The sequence below is a fragment of the Lissotriton helveticus genome, chromosome 11 (genome assembly GCF_964261635.1).
Source record: "Lissotriton helveticus chromosome 11, aLisHel1.1, whole genome shotgun sequence".
Lineage (NCBI taxonomy): Eukaryota > Metazoa > Chordata > Amphibia > Caudata > Salamandridae > Lissotriton > Lissotriton helveticus.
In genome coordinates, this window is record NC_136072.1 from 438,496,905 (window position 1) to 438,519,584 (window position 22,680).

At 45.1% G+C, this 22,680-nt stretch overlaps 1 protein-coding gene across 7 annotated transcripts in view; it reads left to right on the forward strand.

Annotated features, from left to right (window-relative positions):
• The window catches only part of DOCK10 (dedicator of cytokinesis 10), a 1,735,912-nt gene that overhangs the window by 336,975 nt on the left and 1,376,257 nt on the right, over positions 1 to 22,680 (forward strand). For 2 of the 7 annotated variants that reach the window (XM_078665954.1, XM_078665952.1), the window contains exon 1: positions 13,365 to 13,659. The exons of the other annotated variants lie outside the window; for them this stretch is intronic. In XM_078665954.1, the coding sequence (XP_078522080.1) occupies positions 13,552 to 13,659 (108 nt within the window). In that variant the 5' untranslated portion in view covers positions 13,365 to 13,551. Of the gene's footprint in view, positions 1 to 13,364; positions 13,660 to 22,680 lie in introns of those variants that run through there. 7 annotated transcript variants of the gene reach the window in all.

The following is a 22,680-nucleotide window of genomic DNA, read 5'->3' on the forward strand; positions in this document are numbered from 1 at the left end:
TTGGTCATTGCCGTGGATATTCGGTAGGCATTTGGCTCTGCTGGGAGTTTTCATTTGGCACTTTGTTTGACATGGGCGTTGGGTTGCCCTTCATCAAAGGTGAGAAACGTTTATACACTCTCCATAACAGATGTTACAGTTACACGATATACACAATCGGCTAGGGTCTGCACTGGCTCAGTGATACGGAAAGCATGTTCGGTGGAGACGGGCACCAGGCAGGGGAGTCCTTTGTCTCCTCTGTTATTTTCCTTGGCTATGTAACTGTTTGCCTGGGTTGTCTTGAAGGGGGTCCACTTCCGTGGTTTCCAACTTTCTTCAGATTGACTTGATCTCTCCTTATACACAGGTGACATGCTCCTTTCTGTAGAGGAGAGGAAAAGACTCCGATCTTGGGGAGCTGAGTCTGCATTGATGAATTTCAGGACACGCTCCAGTCTGGAGGTGAACTGGTGCAAGTCATGTGTCTACCCTCTCCGAGATGATTACGAGGGGTGCAGATACATCCTGGCTGCTTCTGCACTGTGGTGGGAGTCAAGCACTATTTAGTATTTTGGGAAGCCATCTTACTGCACAATGGACCCGCTTTTATGAGGGCAGTTTCTGCCACACAATTGCCGCCCTTAGCATTTCAGTTGCCTTCTGGACCACTCTACCGCTGTCGGTGGGTGGCCGGGTGGCTGTCTCTAAAATTGTAGTGCTGCCTGACTCCTCTATTTGTTTGCGGCCCTCCAGGTGGAGCTCCTGTTGAAGATTCTTTGAGAGCTGGGTGGTATCCTACTGACACTGTACTGGGTCAATTCCCTGCACCATGTGGCGCTGCAGGAAGGGTGCTTGCAGTGGCAGATGGTGGCCTGATTGCGCCTGAATTCGAACTTTATTATCTGGCGGCACAGCTGCAGTGGATGGCTTGCTGGAAGTCTTCATTGTGGGGTGATGTGGGCTATCAAGTGCGTGACTTGCCCTCCAAAGACCTATTGACTAGCGTTTTGATTAAACCTGTGCCTGCTCCCACAATACGAAATATGAATGTATTGATAAGAACAGTGCACTTCATTTGGGCTAGGACACTGATCACTAAATTGCCATACACATGAGAACTACCGTTGCTGGCTGGTATTGGGAGCGGTTGGGGGGATGGTCGGGGCTCTGGATAGTTTGTCCTTTCTTTGAACTACAGGAGACATATGACCTGCCCGTGGGGCACTTTTGCATGGGGTGTGGAAGTGGTGGACCCAAGATGTTGTGGACCCGCCAGAGCACGACTGCTTGTGTCACATCTTTCTCATCACAGGCCAGATGAGGCTGGTCACATTACTATACAGGGCACTGTTGATGGGTGTGCAGCTAGACCTGATGCAATGGCATCAACACTGGGAGGAGGACTTGGGAACACCTCTGTCTGATACTACTTGTAGGAGGATTCTGGAACTCACCCGCTGAGTGTCTAAGATTGCTCGCTTTTAGCTTGTTCAGTTCTACTATCTACACAGGACTTACCTCACCCCTGGCGAATAAATGCCATATTTCCCGGCACAGCACAGGCGTGTCCTAGATGCCATGCAGATGATGTGGGTTTTTCCTACATAGTATGGTCCTCGATGTTGCTCCTATACTGCACCTCTATCCTCCAGGTCGTTTGCAGGGCTACTGATTTGAACTTCAAGCTTACTCCCCCCAACTGTGTTTGCTGGTCCTGCCAATCGTGGTGCAGCTCAAAAGGTGACAGATGGGTTTACAGATTAGGCACTTATTGCTGCCCGCAGACAACTGACAATGAGCTGGAAATCGGCCCGTGGGCCTGATGTGCATAGATGGGGATTCGATTTGGTGAAATGGGCAGAATGTGAGAGGGAGTCGGTACAGAGGGAAGATATTAGGGAAGTAGGTAGAGTACTGAGTGTGCCAGCTTGAGATGCTGTACTGATGGCTCCCCAAGGTTAGATCCTGGCTGGTGAATCAGGGAGGATGAATTCCTCCTGGGAGCACCCTCCTCTGGCGCCACAAAACGCGGAATGGCCCCAACCCCGGGGGAGCCTCCTTGAATTGTTTTCAATGTGAGAATATGACTGGCCTCTGGCTCTCGGATGGACGTGAGGATGGGTGTGTGAGATTCCGGACTTCAGGCATAGTGATGATTTCATGCACTGCCCCCACAACTGGGACCTGGCACTCCACTGCAGTCTCCCTGTCTGGTCTGTTGGACAATATATACTGGTCCCATTACTGTAATGTGAACTGTGACTGATTCACATTCGGCTCACCTGCAATATCCCACTGTAACATTCGTTATCTTTGACTGAAATACAAATATAAATATTCACAAAAAAAGTAACCGTAATATGTAAATAATTTCAGTAAATCTAAAATGCTTTGGCTAACGCCACACCTTAAAATGATTTGTGTCTTGCAAAGAAACAGTCCAAACCGCAGCGTAAATTCCAAAAGCTGTTAAAACGAACTGATACGCTTTAGTGCTGGGGGGTGGTCAGTGTGTTGCATTATTGTGGTAACATGAAAATGAATCTGACTAAATCGAATGTGACTTAAACGAGTTTAAGTATTGTAGTGCAAAATAACGTTGCTGGCTGTCACACTCATCCAAACACAGATCTTAGCCCTGGCTCGTGAGCTCATCTAGTCAATGATGTTTAGATTTAGAGCCGAGTATGTGACAACAGCAAATCCCTCCGAATGAGTATTTGTGGACAAGAGATGGAAGAGAGCAAGGGAAAGTCTACCAGGTTTTATTCGGAAGTAATAAGCAATTGAATCTGGGCCTAGAAATTCAAATCAATGTGAAGGCAAATGGGGGAGAGCTGGAAAGGAATTTCGGCTCAGCAGCCACTGATGATGTGTAAAGGTTCGGTGACAGCCTTATCTAACTAACTACAGCCATTTGTAAGCAAAATCAGTACAGAGCATGTTGGAATATCTAAACTAAATGACCCTGATTAAGAACACACATGGAACAAACCAAGGCTCAGATCCATGCAGTGCAGCACTGTCCTTGGAGAACGGGGAAACCATAGCACAGTGATTAGCCAGAAACCGGTCCCAGGATGCTTGTTTCTGGTCCAGGGAAGACATGGCTTGGCAGTTCAGGCTGGACTGTTCCCATGAGGCACAGGGTCAGACTGATGTGCAAATGGCCATGTCTGAACTGGTGTGGCGGAGAGAGCTAAAGAATGATGATGGCTTAAACCCAGTTCAGTTGACTGGGGTGAGTGCTTGCAATGTTCAACACTCCGCCCATCATCCCCTTTGGTTTTGCTTTGTTTGCCCTAAGTTGGCAGGGTATGCCCAGACGTGGGTTCCTTGCTCACTTTGCCACTGGATTCAAGGTAGCCTGGCTGGTGACGGCTGATTAGCCAGTTTCCGGTCCCAGGATGCTTGTTTCTGATCCAGGGAAGACATGGCTTGGCAGTTCGGGCTGGACTGTTCCCATGAGGCACAGGGTCAGACTGATTTGCATATGGCCATGTCCGAACTGGGGTAGCGGAGAGAGCTAAAGAATGATGATGGATTAAACCCAGATCAGTTGACTGGGGGTGAGTGCTTGCAATGTTCAACACTCTGTCCATCATCCCCTTTGGTTTTGATGTGTTTCGTCACACCAGTGACTTTTTCAAGGCTTTATGTTAAAGTTTCGGAAGTCAGATACAACCTTAGGACTGAGCTGGTAGCACCCACGTTCTATTGGGATTCTTTTACCTATTAAGCTTTACCTATATGCTGTTCGGATTGCTCATGAGATGAATGCTTGCTGCTGCCAAATTTAGTGATTTGGTGGTTGTGAGATTGAATCTTGGAATGGCGAATTCATCTTTCTATCCTTCTGAGGTTGGTAAATGTAGTGCTACATATTGACAAACCAGGGCCCCATTTGCAAGAAAGTGTAGCCAAGATGGACGGGTTCACCCTGGGAGAACTTAACAGGGCAATCCTTGATCTCGCGCCCGAAAAGGCACCTGGTCTGGACAAAATTCCGGGTGACCTCTACAAGCAGGAGGTCAAGATCTGGGCCCCCTATCTGAGGGAGCTGTTCAATGCAATCTTGAACGGCATGGCGATCCCCCCGACTTGGCTGGGGGCAGAGATAGTCCCTATATTTAAGAAGGGTTCGCCTCTGCTCCCAGCCAATTACAGGCCAATAAGCCTGATAGATGTTTCTCAGAAACTCTTTACCAAGCTGTTATTGGATCGTCTACTGGATTGGATGTCGGATCATGATATTCTGAGTCCATTCCAGGCGGGATTCAGAAAGAAGATCTCCACCATAGACCATGTCTTCCGGCTAGCCCTCATATATTGGAAAACGGTACAGTTGGAGGGTGGCAGCCTCTATACTGTATTCGTGGACCTGAGGGCGGCCTTCGACCTGGTCCCCCGCAGAAAACTCTGGGAGGTGCTGACCAAATTGGGGGTCCCCGGGGGTCTGTTGGAGATGATTATTCTTCTCCATACTACCAATTATGCCCAGGTGAGGTGTGGAAAGGTGGGGGGTTTGTCAAACCGGTTCCCCGTTGACAGGGGGGTTAGGCAGGGTTGTGTGCTTGCACCAACCCTGTTCTGCCTCTATGTCAACGGGGTAATCGCCCACCTCAATGGGATTTCCAATTCAGATGCCCCAAAGCTGGCAGGTAGCAGGGTGCCGGCGATAATGTTCGCCGATAACACCCTGCTCCTCTCAAAATCCCCAATGGGGCTACAGCGTGTCCTAAATGGTTTTGTGGAATTTTGTGGGGAACACGGTCTAGAAGTTAATACTTCAAAGACCAAATTTATGGTCTTTAATGCCCCACAAGGACTACGAACTGCCCCTACCATCGGTCAGACCAGACTTGAAAGGGTGCGTACTTTTGAGTATCTTGGGCTTCTGTTAAACGAGAGTATGACCTGGTGCACACACCAACAGAAAGCACTATTGAAACTGACCCAGTACTCGGGAGGGGTTCTGAGGCTTATGGGAAGTAATAGGTAATCTATTAAACCTGTTGGCCCACCACTCCAGATTTACAAGGCACAGGCAAGGGGGGGCGCTATGTACGGTTGCGAGCTTTGGGGGCACGTATCCTCCTCAGAACTACTGAAAGAGGAGAATAAGTTCATAAGGCAGGTGGTACAACTCCCGTCTAGCACGCCTCTTATGCCACTAAGGTTAGATCTAGGGCTGCGACCCCTAAGCGACGAATTGGCACTGCGTCCCCTTCTTTACTGGCGCAGGTTGTGGGCAGTTCCAGAACTGAGCAGTTATAGGCAGGGTCTGCAGGAAGTTCTAGCTATGCCTAATGCTGGGAAAATTAAGTGGCTCAAACATATTAGAACTGAGTTGGATGGATTGGGTCTTCTGTCACTCTGGTCTGACCCCCTATCTGTATGTCCACTAATCTCAAAAAAGTCTTTCAAAGCATACCATGATAATAAACTAGCGGCACTCTGTCAACAGGAAACTATGGGCACACATACAGAGTTATTCTTATTTATCAAGGACAGCTATAGATTTGAGCCAGTCTTGGACAAAATATATCCTCCACTTCTAAGGAAATTATATTTACAATGGAGGCATGGGACTCTTCCTACCAGAGCTTTAACTAGTAGGTGGAGTAAATCAACATCTAGTAAATGCCAGGCCTGCGGGGTGGACAACGAAACAGATCTCCACATAGTCTTTTTCTGTCCAGCTTATCATGCCTCCCGCAGGAAATGGATTGTTCCCGTATGCAGAAGCCTGGGTTTCGTGGAGTGCTTGACTGCGTTCCGAGTTCTTAAATCAGATTTGACTGATCACATTGTCTTTGCTGTTGCCAAATACCTGGGAGCAATGTGGTACTTGAGAAGCAAATACCTTAAGGCTGGTCACTGACTACTAACTGATTGTAGATTAAACCCATAAATTTGTTCATGGCAAATTATTATGTACCCGGAAGGACTATGATGTTTTACTATTCTATGTTTTAATATTTTTTAAATGAACTATGTATATCTTTTATGGTGATATAATTACCGAAATAAAGATTTTGATGGTGATGATATGCTGTTAGGATTGCTCATGAGATGAATGCTTGCTGCTGCCAAATTTAGTGATTTGGTGGTTGTGAGATTGAATCTTGGAATGGCGAACTCATCTTTCTATCCTTCTGAGGTTGGTAAATGGAGTGCTACATATTGTGTAACTGTAACATCTGTTATGGACAGTGCTTAACAATTGCAAAAAATATGCTATTCCGTGCTGTATAAACACAAATCACTTATTTATTATACCTGTAAATCAGTATATATTCATGGATGTTTCTCTCTGTTTTCAGTTATCAATCCACGCTCCCATGACACTGTTTCAGTACAGTACTGTACAATGTACATGTAAGATATGCTTATGAGGAGGAATGTGATCACATGCACAAAAGTGGCAGTAAATCAGCCCTAAAATCTATAATGACACCGGACGTGTAGGCAGTAGCTGCCTAAAGTTAGTGCCTGGGCTGCTGTATGCATTAATTCCTTTACTTTGCCGACAGGAACACCTCGTAACGTGCATTGACCTGCTGGTCTGCCATCACCAAAACAAACACGGCTAACACTATGCTTTCCATCCACTTGGGAGCCCCACGCAATACATCTTTGTCCATGGACTAAACCCCATCTGCACAGCCCTAACACCCATCCTTAACCCCTCACCCTCCTACTTTTCTGGACTCTTGGAAACAAAACACCATCCTTCTACTCCTTGTAAAGTGTTTTGTGAACTCCCTTATTTTGACCTACTATAGGCCCATCCTTCTCCTCCCCCACACGGCCATGGTCCTGCAGAAGCCTATCAACCCCAGATTGGCCAATATCCTTCACACAAACAAACACCTGGACCCCTGTCAACACGGATTCAGACCCATCCACCACATCAGGGCTTCTTATTCAGAGCATATTAAGACCATCTAAAAAACAAAAAAAAAAAAAATATGTATCACTAATGGTTAACCCGCCTACCAGCAGCAATCTGAACCTCATTTGTTTTGATGGTCTTAATATGCTCTTAATAAGAAGCCCTGATGAAAGCCTGCAAAGGAATTAAAACGTGGCTAGAAACGCGTCAGCATATTCTTTGATGATATTAATTAGTCGAACTGTTAAATCAGGCTAAGTGCATTGAATGAGTGGAAAAGCATTTGGAAATTGCTACCTTATTGGGTTGTATATAGTAGCTTTTTCTTTGAGTTGAAAGGATTTCATACACACACATGATTTAATTGTGGAGTTCTTAACAATACTGTGCAATTTTGAGCATATGTTTGTTACATAATTGTTATTGAGTTTTGTCCAATGTTGTTTATATATGTTTTTGTGATTAATGTTGATTGTGGTATAACTTTTATGTTTTTCTGGAAATGAGAGAGCTTCTTTTATGAAGTCGTATAAAACAATGAAAGAAAAAAGAGGGTAAATAAACAACCCTAATCACAAAAGGCATATAGTGTGGTTTGTTCAAATAAATAGTTTGGATCCCAGGTTCTTCCCTCTTTTTACACTTTCTAAAAGTGGCATTTTCACACTTTCTAAAAGTGGCATTTTCAAACACAGAATTTAAAAACAACCCTTACAAAAGGTGTGTTAATAAATTCTGAGTTCAAAGAGCCTAAACAGACAGACAAACTTTCAATAGTGAAAAACAAAATACTCAGTATTTCATTATCAAGATATGTCACACACACCAGTACACACCCTACCTTTCACATACACTGCACCATGCAAATGGAGGTTTTTGGGCCTACCTTAGGAGTGCCTTGCATGTAAGGAAAGGGAGGGTTTGGGCATGGCAAGTGGGTTCACTTGCCAGATCAACATGACAGTTTACAACTGAGCGTGCAGACACTGCAGTGGTAAGTCTGAGACACATTTAATGGGCTACTCATGTGGGTGGCACAACCAGTGCTGCAGGCCCACTAGTAGCATTTGGTTTAAAGGCCCTTGTACACACTGTGCACTTTTCTTGGGACTTACCAGTAAATCAAACCTGTCAATCGTGGATAACCAATAATTTCACAATTCATACAGAGAGCATGCGCACTTTAGCACTGATCAGCAGTGGTAAAGTGCCCAGAATCCTATAGCCATTAAAAACAGTCAGAAAAATAGGAGGCAAAAGGGAAAGCGCTTGGGGATAAACCTGCAAACAGGGCCAGGTCTAACAGAAAGGCTCTCTGAAGATCCTTCTACCACCTTCTCTTGCTGGATCTTTACCTACTACCTTTTGGGCCGATCAGTGCTAAAGTGCACATGCTCTCTGTCTAAATTGTGTTATAATTGGTTTTCCATAATTGGCATATTTGATCTACTAGTAAGTCCATGGTAAAGTGCACGTTGTGTGTCAGGGCCTAACAATCAGAAGTTACCAGTGGGATTGCAGCACTGATTGTACCACCCACATGAGTAGCCCTGTAAATGTATCTCAGACCTGCCTCTGTACTGTCTGCGCATGCAGTTTGTAACTGCCATTTTGACCTAGCAAGTGAATCCACTTGCCAGGCCCAAACCTTCCCTTTCCTTACATGTAAGGCGCCCAATTGGTAGGCCCAATGTACCCCCATGGGTAGGGTGCAGTGTATGTGAAAGGTAGGGCATATACTGGTGTGTGTGACATGCCCTGATAGTGAAATACTGTGTATTACATTTTCCACTATTGAAAGGCTGTCTGTCTCATAGGCTTATAATTGGGGCTGCACTGTAAACATTTTACATGTGTAACTTTCAAACGCGACAAGGTAGAAAAATGGAGTTTAGGCTCTCTGAACTCAGAATTTATTAACGCACCTTTTGGTAAATGTGTGTTTGAAAATGTTCCTTTTAGAAAGTGGGCATTTCTTTGCTTTACCATTCTGTGTGCCTCTGACTGTTTGTGTATTCAGTACCTGGTGTTGGAGTGACAGGGGCTGGGGAAGTGCATTCACTCTAGACAGTCACAAGGGGGGTTTAGGTGTGCCCAGCCTTGCCTAGGTGACTCATTGCTGGACTGAATTGACCTGGTCTGCATTTAGAGTGGTGGGAGGAGTTTCACTTGCACCTAAATAGGCGGTGTCTCCTTTGCACAATGCTGTCTTCACCCCCTGGGGTAGGCTGCACCCGGTAGCACAGGACTGGTTTGGCCTGGATTCAGAGAACAATGACAAAATGGGGTATAAGTATTAGACCTAAAGCCGCAGGACTTTAGATTAGTTCAAGGAACAAGAGGACCCTGCAAGAAGTAGAGCAGAAGGACTGTGTGATGAGCGCTGCTTTTTCTGTGTGAAGGGTGGGCTGGCCTGCAGTTGCTGCTTCTATCTTTGGTGGAGGAAAAGGACTGACTCTTTTTGCCCTGATGTGGTATCCTGCTTGTAATTTAGGAATAAATCTCCAAGGGCTTGTGTGTGCTTGCCTCCTATTGGAAGTCTCAGGGAGATAAAAGACTCCTAGAAAAGTACACCTTCTACATCTAAAAGGAGGGCTGAAGAACATTAAGAGGACCACTGCCCCTGCTGTGTGACGGGTGGGTTGGCCTACAGTTGCTGCTCATGTAGGGGGAAGAACTGGGCTATTACCTTATCTAAAGTAAGGGCACGAGAGGAGCACTTTTTGTTGCAAATCCAGCACGTGGCGAAAGCTTTTATCCCTGCTGGAATCCACATTGGAGCGCTGTGCTTGAGGGCAGTGTAAACACTCTGGGCAAAGGAAACAAGCGTGTGTGGAGCGCTACCTTTGACAGTCACCTTTCGCCAGCACTCAGCGCATAGGGAGTGTGGCTTCACCCCCCAGTAGCGCCAATCTGAGCGCTACTGATTGGGAAGAAGGGGGGCCAGTGTTTGTCCTAGTGCTGTCCCCGGCTGAGGAGAAGGGTCTCTGCCATGCAAAGGCAGTGTGACCGGCTTTCAGAATCCCCCGCCTCCTTTAGTCACCGGGATCCCTGTGTGACGTCACCACCAGGAAGCTTGCAGAAGCACAGCATCATCTGCAGCCGTCCTGCAAGCCAGCACCACCGAAGGAGAAGCGGACAAGCCTAGTTAATGTCCCGTTGTTAGCGAGGCCAGGGAAAGGTGGCCACCCGGCAAGAAAGTGAGGTTGGGAGCCCCGAGGAGGTGGAGGAGCGCCACTGACATCCCACCTGGAGTGGAGAAGGATACCCACCAGCAGCAATGTGGGGCCTGAGCCCTGCTAGGGCTCAGGACCAGCAAACGCGCCGCACCCAGGATCGGACAGCCAGTCAGCCCTCCTTCTGCACCACAGTCTTGCGGGCAGCCGCATGGTGGCTGTGTCAGGAGGGGAGGGCCCAGCGAGTCCTCCCCATTTGCCTACCTTTAGTGGGGGATTTAAGCCCCAGAGAGCCCTTGTAGCTGCACAGCACAATCGTGGGCAGCTGCTTCATTCAACACATACTTTTGGGGGGCATTTCTGATTCTTGTGGCAATTGCAGGGCAAGCCCAGGACGGGCCACCGAACTGGAACTGGACACTTGAAAATGGCCACATTTACACTTAGCCAAGTAGGGATTATGTCTCCACCGCAAGCATTGTCATTTCTCATGGCCTAAGGATGAGGAAAGTTTGTTTTATGAATGTATTTTACCTATAATTACTGCATTTGTTTCCAAATCTGATACCAGGATTTATGTCCTGTTAGGCCCTAAAGGCTAATAAGTGATTCATATGTTAGGGGCATTATCTATCTGCTCCATATGTAGGGGGTCTGATATAAAGATGTATATTGAAATGGTATGAGCGACATAGAGAGGGTGTTGTTCTCATGATGTGTTTATGGCTTGTGCAACTTAGAAATATTTACTTGAGTGCACTAACTGTGATGTTATGACAATTGCCTGATTGGCAAAGCGAATTATGTTATGTGTATGACAATTGCCTAGTTGCCGAAGTGGTTTTTGATTTATGCCTCATTATGACATTTGCATATTGGCAAAGTGATTTATGTGATTGTGTTCTATGTGTTTTATGTATAATACAAAGGGTATTTTTATATAATCTGGTGTGGACTCTCCTTTTGTGGTGTTCCTAGTGTGTCACTGATGTGTGTGTGTGTTGCACAAATGCTTTACACATTGCCTCTGGGATAAACCTTACTTTTCTGCCAAGCTACCAAGGGGTGAGCAGGGGTCATCTAGGGTGTGTAACTGCCTTACCCTGACCAGAAACCCCATTTCTAACACTTTCCGATACCTTACTCGGTGGAAACTCATGTCAATCAATGAATCTGGATTTGTAAAGCACAGCTAATCACCCATTGAGGGTATCCACACACTGAGAGCACTGCTGCAGGGGGCTCAGTTGAACAGCCAGGTCTTGAGGTCTTGAGTCCTTTCCTGAAATCCAGCAGATTTGATCAGATCCAGAGGTGATGTGGGAGGTCATTCCAGGACTTTGCGGCGAGGTGGGGGAAGGAGCGTCTTCCACTGTTCCAGCAGCAGGATACCAGGGTGTGGGTGGATGAGGAAGAGCGAGGTGAAGCGCAGGTGTCTGGAGGGTAGGTGGAAGTTCAGTTGGTGATTGATGTAAGCTGGTCCCTGTTTGTGGAGGGTTTGAAGGTGTGGATCAACATCTTGAATGGGCATCTCTTCTGAATGTGGGGGCCAGTGGAGCTTCTTGAGGTGTGGGGGGGGGTGATGTGGCTCCATTTAGGGAGGTCTAGGAGGAATCTGGCTGCTGAGTTCTGCATTGTCTTGCAGTCTCTTGAGGGGGCGTGAAGTGATTCCTATGTAGAGTTCATTGCGGTAGTGAAGTCGGCTGGTGACAAGGGTTTGCATGATTGTCCATCTGATGTAGTTGGGGAGCCACTTGCAGATATTGTGGAGCATGCGACGGGTGAGGAAGCAGGCAGACGAAACTGCATTGATCTGTCTTTTCATGGTGAGCTTACTGTCCAGGATGATGCCTACGTTCAGTGGTGGGCGGTGACCCTCAACGGTGGGGGACCGTTGAGCCGAGTGGCAGGCAATGTAATAAATCGCAATGCCTTTAGGCTCAAACTGCAAAGCTCTCAATCATGGCTTGTTAACAGATTTTATAGCAGGCTATGGCTGATAGCTTTGGAATTAAGTCTGGAGGTGATGCAAGTTTCTCACAGTGCCTGTCAGTGGGTCAAAAAGGTAAAATAAAATGAAAAATCTACTTACCTTACCTACGCTTCCTTGTCTTTATTGTAGTCAGCGCAAATCCTCCTGGAGCCTCAGCCAGCTTCTGTCTCCAAATCCCGACACTGCTTTCATGCTGCTGTTGAGCAGAATGAGAGCAGTGCCAGGATTGTTGAAGTGGGCTGCCTCAACACTCCAGAAGGCACTGGGGGCTTGTGCCTGCTCTCCACCTAGCTGTCAAAGACAGGTAGGTGAAGAGGTTTAAGTGTGCATGTCAGGCTGGCCATCGTAAGACAGCTGGTGAAAGTGACATGCTCCCTTTAAACTGGAATGAACACCACTCTCCAGCTACCAGTCACTAGAATTGGTCTGCCTTCAAACACTGCTCGGGCTGGGAGCAGTGAAAAATAAAACGGTAATTAATTTTATTACCATTTTATTTTTCACTTTTGCTGCACTGACAGCAGGGGGGGCAGTGCTCCTCTGCCCTAATGGGGGGGTCTCTACTGCAAAGGTTGCAGGTGTAGTCAGTCGGGGTGGGTGAGGTTCCTAATTCAGATGGCCACCAGGTGTCTTTCCATGCAGAGGTGTTGATCCCGAAGATCAGCACTTCTGTCTTGTCTGTGTTGAGTTTTAGGCAGTTGCCTCTTATCCAGTCAGCGAGGCTCGTCATGCACCTGCGGAAGTTGGTCCGCATGACGGAGGGGTCTTCTAGTACAGAGGATGAGCTGATGACCGTTGGCGTAGGATATGATGTTTAGTCCATGCCATCTGACTACATAAGCCAATGGAGTCATGTAGGTGTTGAACAGGGTAGGGCTGAGGGACAAGCCTTGGGGGATGCTGCAGATGGTGCTCCTGGGTTCCGAGGAACAGGGAGGAAGGCAGATTTTCTGGGTTCTTCTGGTGACTAAGGAGGTGATCCACATGAGGGCGTCTCCTCGGATGTCAGTACGATTTGCTCTTTTGCTAGATATTTGCTCTTTTGCTAGATATTTGAAGCGTGACCTAAATTATAATAAGTTATTTCTCAAAATCACTTTTTTATTCAGATAAGCCTTATGTCCATTTGACTAAGATTTATTTTATTGCTCTGATTTCCACAATCATTTCATAGTTTGATTCTCCTTTTCAAGATATCCTAAGTCTTCACAAGGAATGACACAGTAGAAAGACATATTCAGAATATAGTTCCTTTTTCATTCTTAAACAATGGCGTGTGTTTTTAAACCAGGGTCGAGCTCACAGGAAGCTATGACCAGACAACCTGGTTTTCTCTTCCTTTCCGATACATCTATGTTTTTTTTTGTTGCTCGTGTGATGTACTTCCCTTTCGAACTCCGCACCCAGTTTCATTTAGTGAGCTGAAACCCAGCCAGGGCAAGCGTGTCTAACAGGGTTCGATTTTATGACACATTGGCGACCCTGACGAGCAATTCGACAAGATGAGCGTTCGCGGGAAAGTTTTCAAGAGGGACCCGTCTGCTGAAATTTGGAAGAAGAGGCGGACCACGAGGCGCGTGAACCGAGGGGTGCTCCAGAGGATGAACTATGTACGTGAATTTATGCTGCATTCAAGCCTCTGTTCTACGCTGGCTTTTAGAAATGAGGTCAACGCATGCCTTCAAACCTGACTGTGCGACTGTTTGTTTAATACTTCCATGAAAGGCTTAGCATAGTGATGAGAATGCAAGTGAAGGAGTGCTGTTTGCACTTAATAACCTTTATGAAGGTTGAACCTCTGGAATACACGGTGCCATTAGAAATGCTATTAGGATGCATAACTGCATGGAAATATGATTATGCTGCGTGGCCCTAAAATCAGATATGTGCTCTAGGCAAATGCCCTTTTGAATTGCATTTTATCTGTGACGGTGCTGGGTAGTCAATTGAATTAGCTCAGCGAACAACAAAGGGACATTTCTTTTCTGTCGTCTCCCATGATCGGGTGTTGCTGTCTAGTTTAATTTTACAAAAATAACTGTAACAGATTCCCTGTAAATAGGACTGGGGCTGTCAAAAAAGTGATCCTGTGTGGCCATAATGTCAAAGCAAATGATTATCGTGCACAGACAGCAGAAATGTCTAGTATTTCACTAACTGTGATAACAGGAATAACCTGTGACATCTCTCAAGCTACTTATTTGCAGTAGGCACTGTACCGCAGGATGCTATTGTCAGGAGCGGCAGACCACGAGTCCACTTATATTGGGTGCTTTGGTCATCTAAATTCCTAAACTGAGAGCCACCATTTTTGAGATGTAGCCTTTTCAATGATAGGGTTACTGGAGTGGAACATAAGATGTATCTATAAAGTACGGGGCAGATTTACGAGCCCCTTGCAACACTTTTACGCGGCCGCTGCGTCACTTTTGTGACACAGCGGCGGTGTAAACAATGCGCCACTATGCGACATATTTGCAACGTGATGCATCTAGTGAGATGCGTCATGTTGTAAAGCCCTGCGCTACATTATACTTGCGTCAGGTATAATGTAAGCAGTGTGGTCGTTCCATCGCAAGGAAGCCCCGTAAAAGTGACGCAGTGAAATCTACAAGATTTCACTGAGTCACTTTTACGTCCCCTCTGCGTCAAATCCTTATGCCTGCTTCAAGTAGGCGTAAGGGGTGACACAGCATATTAGGTATAGGGCACCCCAGAGCAGTGCTGGAGTTGCGTCGCACTTGCAACACCACTCCAGCACTGCGTCAACCTTATGCCGACAGATTGGTCACGCATCTGTCTATCCTTGCGCTATGGTGCGCCACATTGTAAATGCGGCGCATCCATGGTGGCGCAAGTGTATTTTGGAGTCTCGCAAAATAAATGGCGCAGCCTTGCTAATATGCAGGAATGCACCAGTTATTGTAAATCTGCCCCTACATGTTTACCGCTACGTGATGCTCATTGTATTGACCTCAAAGGGATTAAAGGCTGAATCGACCTACTGGATCATAACTACGAGGCCCAGTACAGATTTCAGGAATGGAATCATTAATCTACTGAGTTCAAGGCCCCGGGGATAGGAGGAAATTGATGTTGGCTTGGGGATTTTACATGTTTAAAAATAAACTAATTATTGGCACTGGATGAAAAATGGAAGCCTAAGCCCGCAGCACTATTTTTGCTGGTAGCCCAAGAGGGAATGGTCTGCATTACAGAAAATGTTTACAGCCACAAAAATGTTGGTCACAGGGAACCATTGCAAAAAAAAGTGCATCTATCACTAATCGCTAATAAATCCTTTTGGCTATGCCACAGAGCTCTCGACTTAGAAACCCTGGTCCATGAATTTACTCCCTTATCCTGAATGTGTTTCTATCATGTTTGAGAAGCGAACTCGTTCTGTCCCAACGCATTCGCATTTTGACATGAGGTTAATTTGTACCTGTAAATTTCATTAATCAAATGTAGTACAACACTTGTTTACTCCATTTTTTTAGATCTGTTGCATAACAATGGAATATGGTCAGGCCTAAAGTTGGTGAAAAATGCTGGCGGGTTATGTCATTAAATAATAATCGTAGCCACCAATATATTAATAAGGATAAGGAGGGATGGTAATTGGCAAAGTTGAAAATGTTTCCATATGTGGTTCTGAAGGATTGATTCAGTTGGTTGTGCAGATATACTCAGCAGAAATGCTGGGGCATGGGCACCCCCTTGTCCCACATAAATGAAATTGTGGTAAATGGCAATTTGTTTAGAGAATTGTGCTTTAATTTGTTTGTGTTTGCTCTCCTGGAAGGAAATTCTTTGGAATAAAGGGGAATATTCTGAATGCAGCTTGTGGAGCAAAATAGTGTGTCTCATTAAAGGCAGGAAAAAGCACTTCGTCTTGTTTCATTTTGCCCCTAAGGGTTATGCTCTTGTGCTGTCCATACTCATTTCGTCAGGGGACTTTTTTTCTGAGCCAGTAGGTTTTCCTTCCGTTTTATGAATTGTGAAGTTTGTCTCTCAAGGGCAGAGGTAGAGGATTGCATTGTGTTTTCGAGCACTGGTTCTTTCGCCCTCAGCGAGGACTAGAACAATCACTGTCTTATTTTTGTAGCGTTCGCCATCATCCCGAGTAATTTTTTACGGTGTGTCATAAGAATGTCTTTATTTTCATTCAGTTTTGGCCTGTAAGAGGACAAACAAGGACAGTAAAAATATTCAGCTGCACAGTGCAATTGAATACATTTTTGCTTATGTTGCCTCCTTTAGCATGTCTATAACCACAGAGTTGTGGCCTGTTGTGCTGCTAAGGGTTGCACTTCCTTCGTAGGTGAGTTGAGACAACCAACCACAAGTAAACAAGCTCCGTAATATTATGTAGCTGACTGCACAGTGTTCAGTGTCTTATGGACCATTTGCAAACGAATATGTGATGTCACAACGCGAGCAAAATGATCGCGGTATGTAGCATCGCAGTTTTTACAATGCAAGTCGTTACAATGATTTGAGCTGGAGGGGGCTGGACTTAGGAATAGTAAGATTTACTACTCCAACACCAGTCTACGTACAATAGGGAAGGCGTTGGAATAGTAAATCTTACTATTCCTTAGGTTAGAACGCCCTCCAGTGCAAGTCGATGTAACGCTTGCGTTGTAATGTCTGCGTTCTAAATGCATCGCGGTGTAATCGCCGCAATGTAAAGGATGTTTCCCTTTACACACTCGTATGTCTTCTTGCAAGAGAGAAGGAACAAGAAAGAGAGAGAGAGAGATAGATTGGACGGCCACTGTAACTATGGCAAGCCTACAAAGAGTAACAGATAAAAAGGTGTGGAGTTTGGTTCTCCTTTTTGTTAAAGGGCGAATTACAATTCAGTGGCTAAGGGAATGATGCCCCAGCTATGACTTATGCTGTAAAGAACCAGCGAGCAGCTGCTCACTGGGGAAATCCACATGTCCACGATTAGAGCAGATAGTTGCCAGAGAACTGAGCCTCATATCCAAATTCTCCCTGCGATAGACCTTTTTTAGATGCCTGAGGAATAAAGAGGAGTTAACATCATCCAAACTCGATTTACGGGCCAGCCCATTTGGCTACAAAGCCGATAGATGGAGTTAAGTATATGTTTATTACAAATTCAAAGCCAGACTGATGTATACAAGTCTCAGAAAAACACTGTAAAAATATAGAATCACTACTGGAAGACTAAATAGTCTAACAAAATTTAACAGAAAAAGTATGAAGCATACTAGGAATTCAGTAATGGCTTTGCAGAAAACAAGAAACAAAATCTAATCTTCAGTATATGATTTTCGGTCCTCTGGCGTATCCATGAGTAAATCTAAATTGCCTCAACTAAACATGGGATAAATTGCAGTAAATGGGAAATCTAATTAGATCCAGTAAAGAAGTAAGGTGTCAGTATTGCAGAGATTTTTGTAGAAGTTCTCCAAAATCAAAGGTATTGTACAGCATAAAGCCACACAAGCCAAGAGGTCTGTACCCCTCAAAGTCTAAAAGGAATCTGAATAAAGCTAAAGCGTGACCACCAATTTAAACTCCACAGAATATTTGAGAATTCACCCATTATGTGGCCCAGTACTTTTCTACCTTCTCATGGGAACACTTGACAACTCCATTCGATACTTTTATCTTCTGGTCCGAACATCAAAAAGTCTTTGGATTTCTCCCCTGTCTCCAGATTCAACGTGAACAGTGGTCCTCCCTTTGTTCACTAGCGCTTGTCATCCTTGACAAAATTTCTCCTCCTGAGCCTCACTATCTTTTACACATAATGCGCCCCCGTTAGAAATGGGGATTCTGGTTGGCTAGGGTAAGCACGTAAGTCAGCCAGAACCCACCACTCTAGTCAGGGCAAGTGTGTTACACACCTAAGACAACCCCTGCTCACCCCCTTGGTAGTTTGGCAGAGCAGTCAGGCTTATCCCAGAGGCACTGTGTACAGCGTTTGCGCAACACACACACACACACACCAGTGACACAATAGGCACACCACAAAAAAAACTGCACACAAGTGTATATCAAAAATATCTTTTGTAATATTTACACATAGCACACATTAGACCATACATCACTGAGTAGCATGTAAAACACATTTAGACCACATAACATAAATCACTGTGCCACTAAGCACTTGTCATAAAGATGCACATAAACCACCACCCGTTCCCAAATCACTGTGCCATTGGGCAGTTGCCACAAAAACATGCATAGATCACATGTCATAAGCATACATAGACAATAGCCCCCTTGGTACCATGTGTATAGCACGTTAGACCACAAATGACATCATCTTGTCATCAGGCAATTGTCATAGACATAGCAACATAGTTGGTGCAATCAAGTAACTACCTATAGATTGCCCCTGTCATCCCTGTACATACTAGGCAGAGCCTGGAGGGGTAGTTTTTCCATACCTATAGGGCAACGACAGGAGCCCACAATCTCACTGCTGCTCCACTCTTCAGGTGGCCGGTCACCGCCGGCCACACAGCAGGTATTTCTTTCCTTCCCCCTTGGCTGGGCGAATCTCAAGCCAGGTCGAGCGGCAGTGTTGCTCTCTCACAGCGGGCACACATGCTGCATTACAGAATGAAGGGCCAGGGGAGAGCTCTTCCAGAACCACGCACTCCCCTCCAGCTGTCCCAGACACCAGGGGCAGTACGGCGCTCACCACGTGCCAGTCCCAAAGAGACCAGTTTATTGCCCTCCCTGCACTGGACACTACAAATGGTGGAAAAATGAAGGGCTGAACCCGCACTTGTCTGGGGCATCAGTTTAAAAATGAAGAAGTAAAGCGCTCCCGACACACTTGTAAAACATAAAGCACTTAAAGGGGACAAGAACACTCCAGTCCTTCCCCTCCCTGCAGGTTTCGTTTGGATGAAGTCTTTTTTATCCCTTTGACTTTCAACAGAAGCCCAGCACACATAAGTCCTTGGAGATTCTTCACAAGCAGGATACCACAGCAGGGCAAAAAGAGTCAGTCCTTTTCCTCCACCATAGACAGAAGCAGCAACTTCAGGCCAACCTCACACAGTACACAGCAAAGGGGCAGTACACCTTACAGGGTGTAGGGTCCTCTTGTGCCTTGAAGTAATCCTAAATCCTGGGATTTGAGGTCTAATACCTATACCCCAAAACGTCTTTGATCTCTTTGTGGCAAGGGTCTCTGAACCCAGTCCAAACCAGTTCTGCATTCACTGGTGCAGAATGACCACAGGGGGCGGAGACAGCATTGTGCAAAAGGAGACACAGCCTATTCAGGTGTAAGTAACACTCCTCCTACCACTCTAAATGCAGACCAGGTCTGTTGAGCCCTGTGCTGAGTCACCCAGGCAAGGCAGGGCACACCTCAACCCCCCTCAGTGACTGTCTAGAGTGCACATCTCAGGTCCTGTCACCCACACACCAAACGCTGAATCCATAAATAGCCAGAGGCACATGGAATAGTAAAGTAAGAAACTGATCACTTTCCTACAGCGGCATTCTCAAACACAGGATTTTAACAACCACCTTTACCAAAAGATGTGTTAAGAAATTCTGAGTTCAGAGAATCCAAACATGATTTTTCTATATTGTCCCTACTGCAAGTTACACAGGTAAAAATGTTACAGTGCAACTCCAATGATAAGCCTATGGGACAGATAGCCTTTCAACAGTGAAAAATTAAATACACTGTTTTTTACTATCAGAACATGTCACACACACTAGTGCATGTCATACCTTTCACAAACACTGCACCCTGGCCATGAGGGTACCCAAGCCTACCTTAGGGGTGCCTTATATGTAAGGAAAGGGAAGGTTTGGGCCTGGCAAGTGGGTGCACATGCCAGGACAACCTAGCATGTTTACAAACTGTACACACAGACACTACAGTGGTAGGTCTGAGATACATTTACAGGGCTACTCATGTGGGTGACAAAACCAGTGCTGCAAGCCCACTAGTAGCATTTGATTTACAGTCCCTGGCACACACCGTGCACTTTACATGGGAATTACCAGTAAATCAAATGTCAATCATGGTTAATCAATCATATCACAATTTACACAGAGAGCATATACACTTTAGCACTGATCAGCAGTGGTAAATGCCCAGAAAGCCAACAAAATTACGGTTGGAAAAATAGGAGGCAAAAAGCAAAATGTGGGGATTAACCTGTCAAAAGGGCTAGGTCTAACAGCCCCCTTCTAACTATGAGATCATATGAATGCACCTGCAAGAAGAAGAAACAATGCAACCAGAGCAGCGTTCATGTTGAAGGAGTAACATTAGAATCCAAAAGCTTAAGGCCTTTGGTCAAGTTAGTGTGGCAAACATTTTAGTACACATTTAAATGCAGTTACAGTTATGAAATAAATACAGAATACAATTCAAATGAGTATGCTGTCATAAGTGTTAACATTAGTATTCAAACCACACAAATGCCGATACATATGAGAACTTCAATTCGATGAAATGGTACGGAAAACTTTAGTACACACGCTCATGTAAATGTCTGGATTATTCAATAAATGCATCTTAAGCATCTGCTCCAGTGCACCACTTTACCTTACATTAATGACATTAAAACACACAAATATATGATATTACAGGCATATACGTATGGCATAGTGAAGGCATGAGAGGGTGGAGTCAAATTTACGGTGCTCCACTGTAAAGTCGTGAAATACTTCACTGATTGGAGGGCATTGACTCATTATAAAGCCTTAGAGAATAAACCACTGGTGACTGTGGTCTCAGTCCCACTGTGTCTCTTAAGGGCCCAAGTCTGTGGTTGGATGCCCACTATTTGAAGAAATGACATTTTGTACCCTGCTGTCGGTTAGACCTGAACTTTGACGCCTGTCATTGTTACCCCCAACCTGAAGATACAGGCACTCAATACAAGTACAGGCCAAATTCTGATCCCTCTGTAAATGCTTGTTTGAATAGTGATCAACATTGCAAGTTGTGTGATGATTAGCACAACCTTTTCCCTGGTAGATACTGGCAGGTCAAATCTGCCAAAATGTATGGAGGGGTGGGGGGTCCATAAAAATGGCAAAACATGTGGAATAGTGATTCCACATACTATTCGTTTGAAAGTTAGGAACTCGAAATAGAAGGAATTTCTTGCAGATGTTGAATACCTCTGCCCAGGATAATGGTATTTGCTACATCTGCTAAATACCTCCCTATACTCTGCCTAGCTTGTAATGAGGGCTGGAGACTTGATATGCTTTCCTCTTATGCTTTCATATTTGAATGTATGATGTCCCATCAATTGAAATAAAAAAAGTTTTTTTAACTCAATGTAGAGATCTGATTGTGCTCTCTACTGAAACGTAGCCTAATGTCGCTTGCAGTAATTGGTACAACAAAGTTATACAATCAACACCAATTTATAAAATGTGTACAAACAATTAAGAGCCCACATAGTAACATGCAATCTACACACAGAGAGAATTGTGTTTCTCTCCAGAGCCCAATGTTGCAAAGAAACAGTCTTCTTAAATGAACTAAACATTTGGCAACTGTAGCTTGATCCCTAAACAAATTCCTCCTATCCAAAGACACAGGCCTTACCTTGAGCATTCATCACTCAAGTTACAAGCGTGCTGGACGCCTGAAGGAAAGCTTTGTTATTGTACACAGAAGTGCATAAGTACTGAATCTGTAATGATCCTCTGAACACAATGTAGTCCAATATCAAATTACACAAAAAAGCCAAAGGTTAGGGACTTGCAGTCGGTCTGATGAAATTCCCCTACTCATTGCTTACTGACAGAAAACACATTAGGATTCAGGGACTGAACATTGGCAGTTAAAAAATAAGACATCCAACAAGATGTGACGGGTAGAGCTAATAATGTGATGGGAAAACAAAATAAATGGGTTGTCTTCTGACTTTAAAGAGAATAGTAATCCACCAATGGCATTCAGTGCCTTTGAGTCAATGGCTTCAAATGCAAAACCAACAAGGTGATCAATGGATTGCTTGAATTAATCTCACCCAAAACCCACAAAAATCGTCTTCCTCCCCCTGGTAGACCGTTAGTTTCGGGCATTGGCTCCTTATTGGAACCACTTTCAAAGTACTGTGATTTCTTCTTTAAACCTCTGATACAGTCCACAAGTACCTACATAAAGGACACAAAAAGCCTCTTAGCCTTGCTTTTAACAGTTAAGATGCCTGAAGACCCATGCTTTCTAGTCTCTTTAGACATAGAAAGTTTGTATACCTGCATTCCGCAGGATGCAACATTAAAGGTATTGGCTGATGTTCTAGATCAGGCTACGTGGGACTACACTACTTCACGCACTTTTGTCATCGAATGTGCTACACTGGCCCTTAAAAGGAATTTTTTCCAACATTTGGATAAGATTTACTTACAAAAGACAGACTTCAATGGGCAGTACGTTTGCTTCAAGTATTGCGGGTTGTATGTTCATAATTTTGAGCAGACCCACATCCTGGCAGCAACGAACCCCTACACTCTCAATGTTATCCTGTGGCAGAGGTACATTGATGATGTGCTTTTAATCTGGCAAGGTTCTGAGGATAGTCTCTTGGCTTTTTTTGATTGGGTGAATACCTGTGATCCACACCTGAAATTCACCCACCAGTACCATC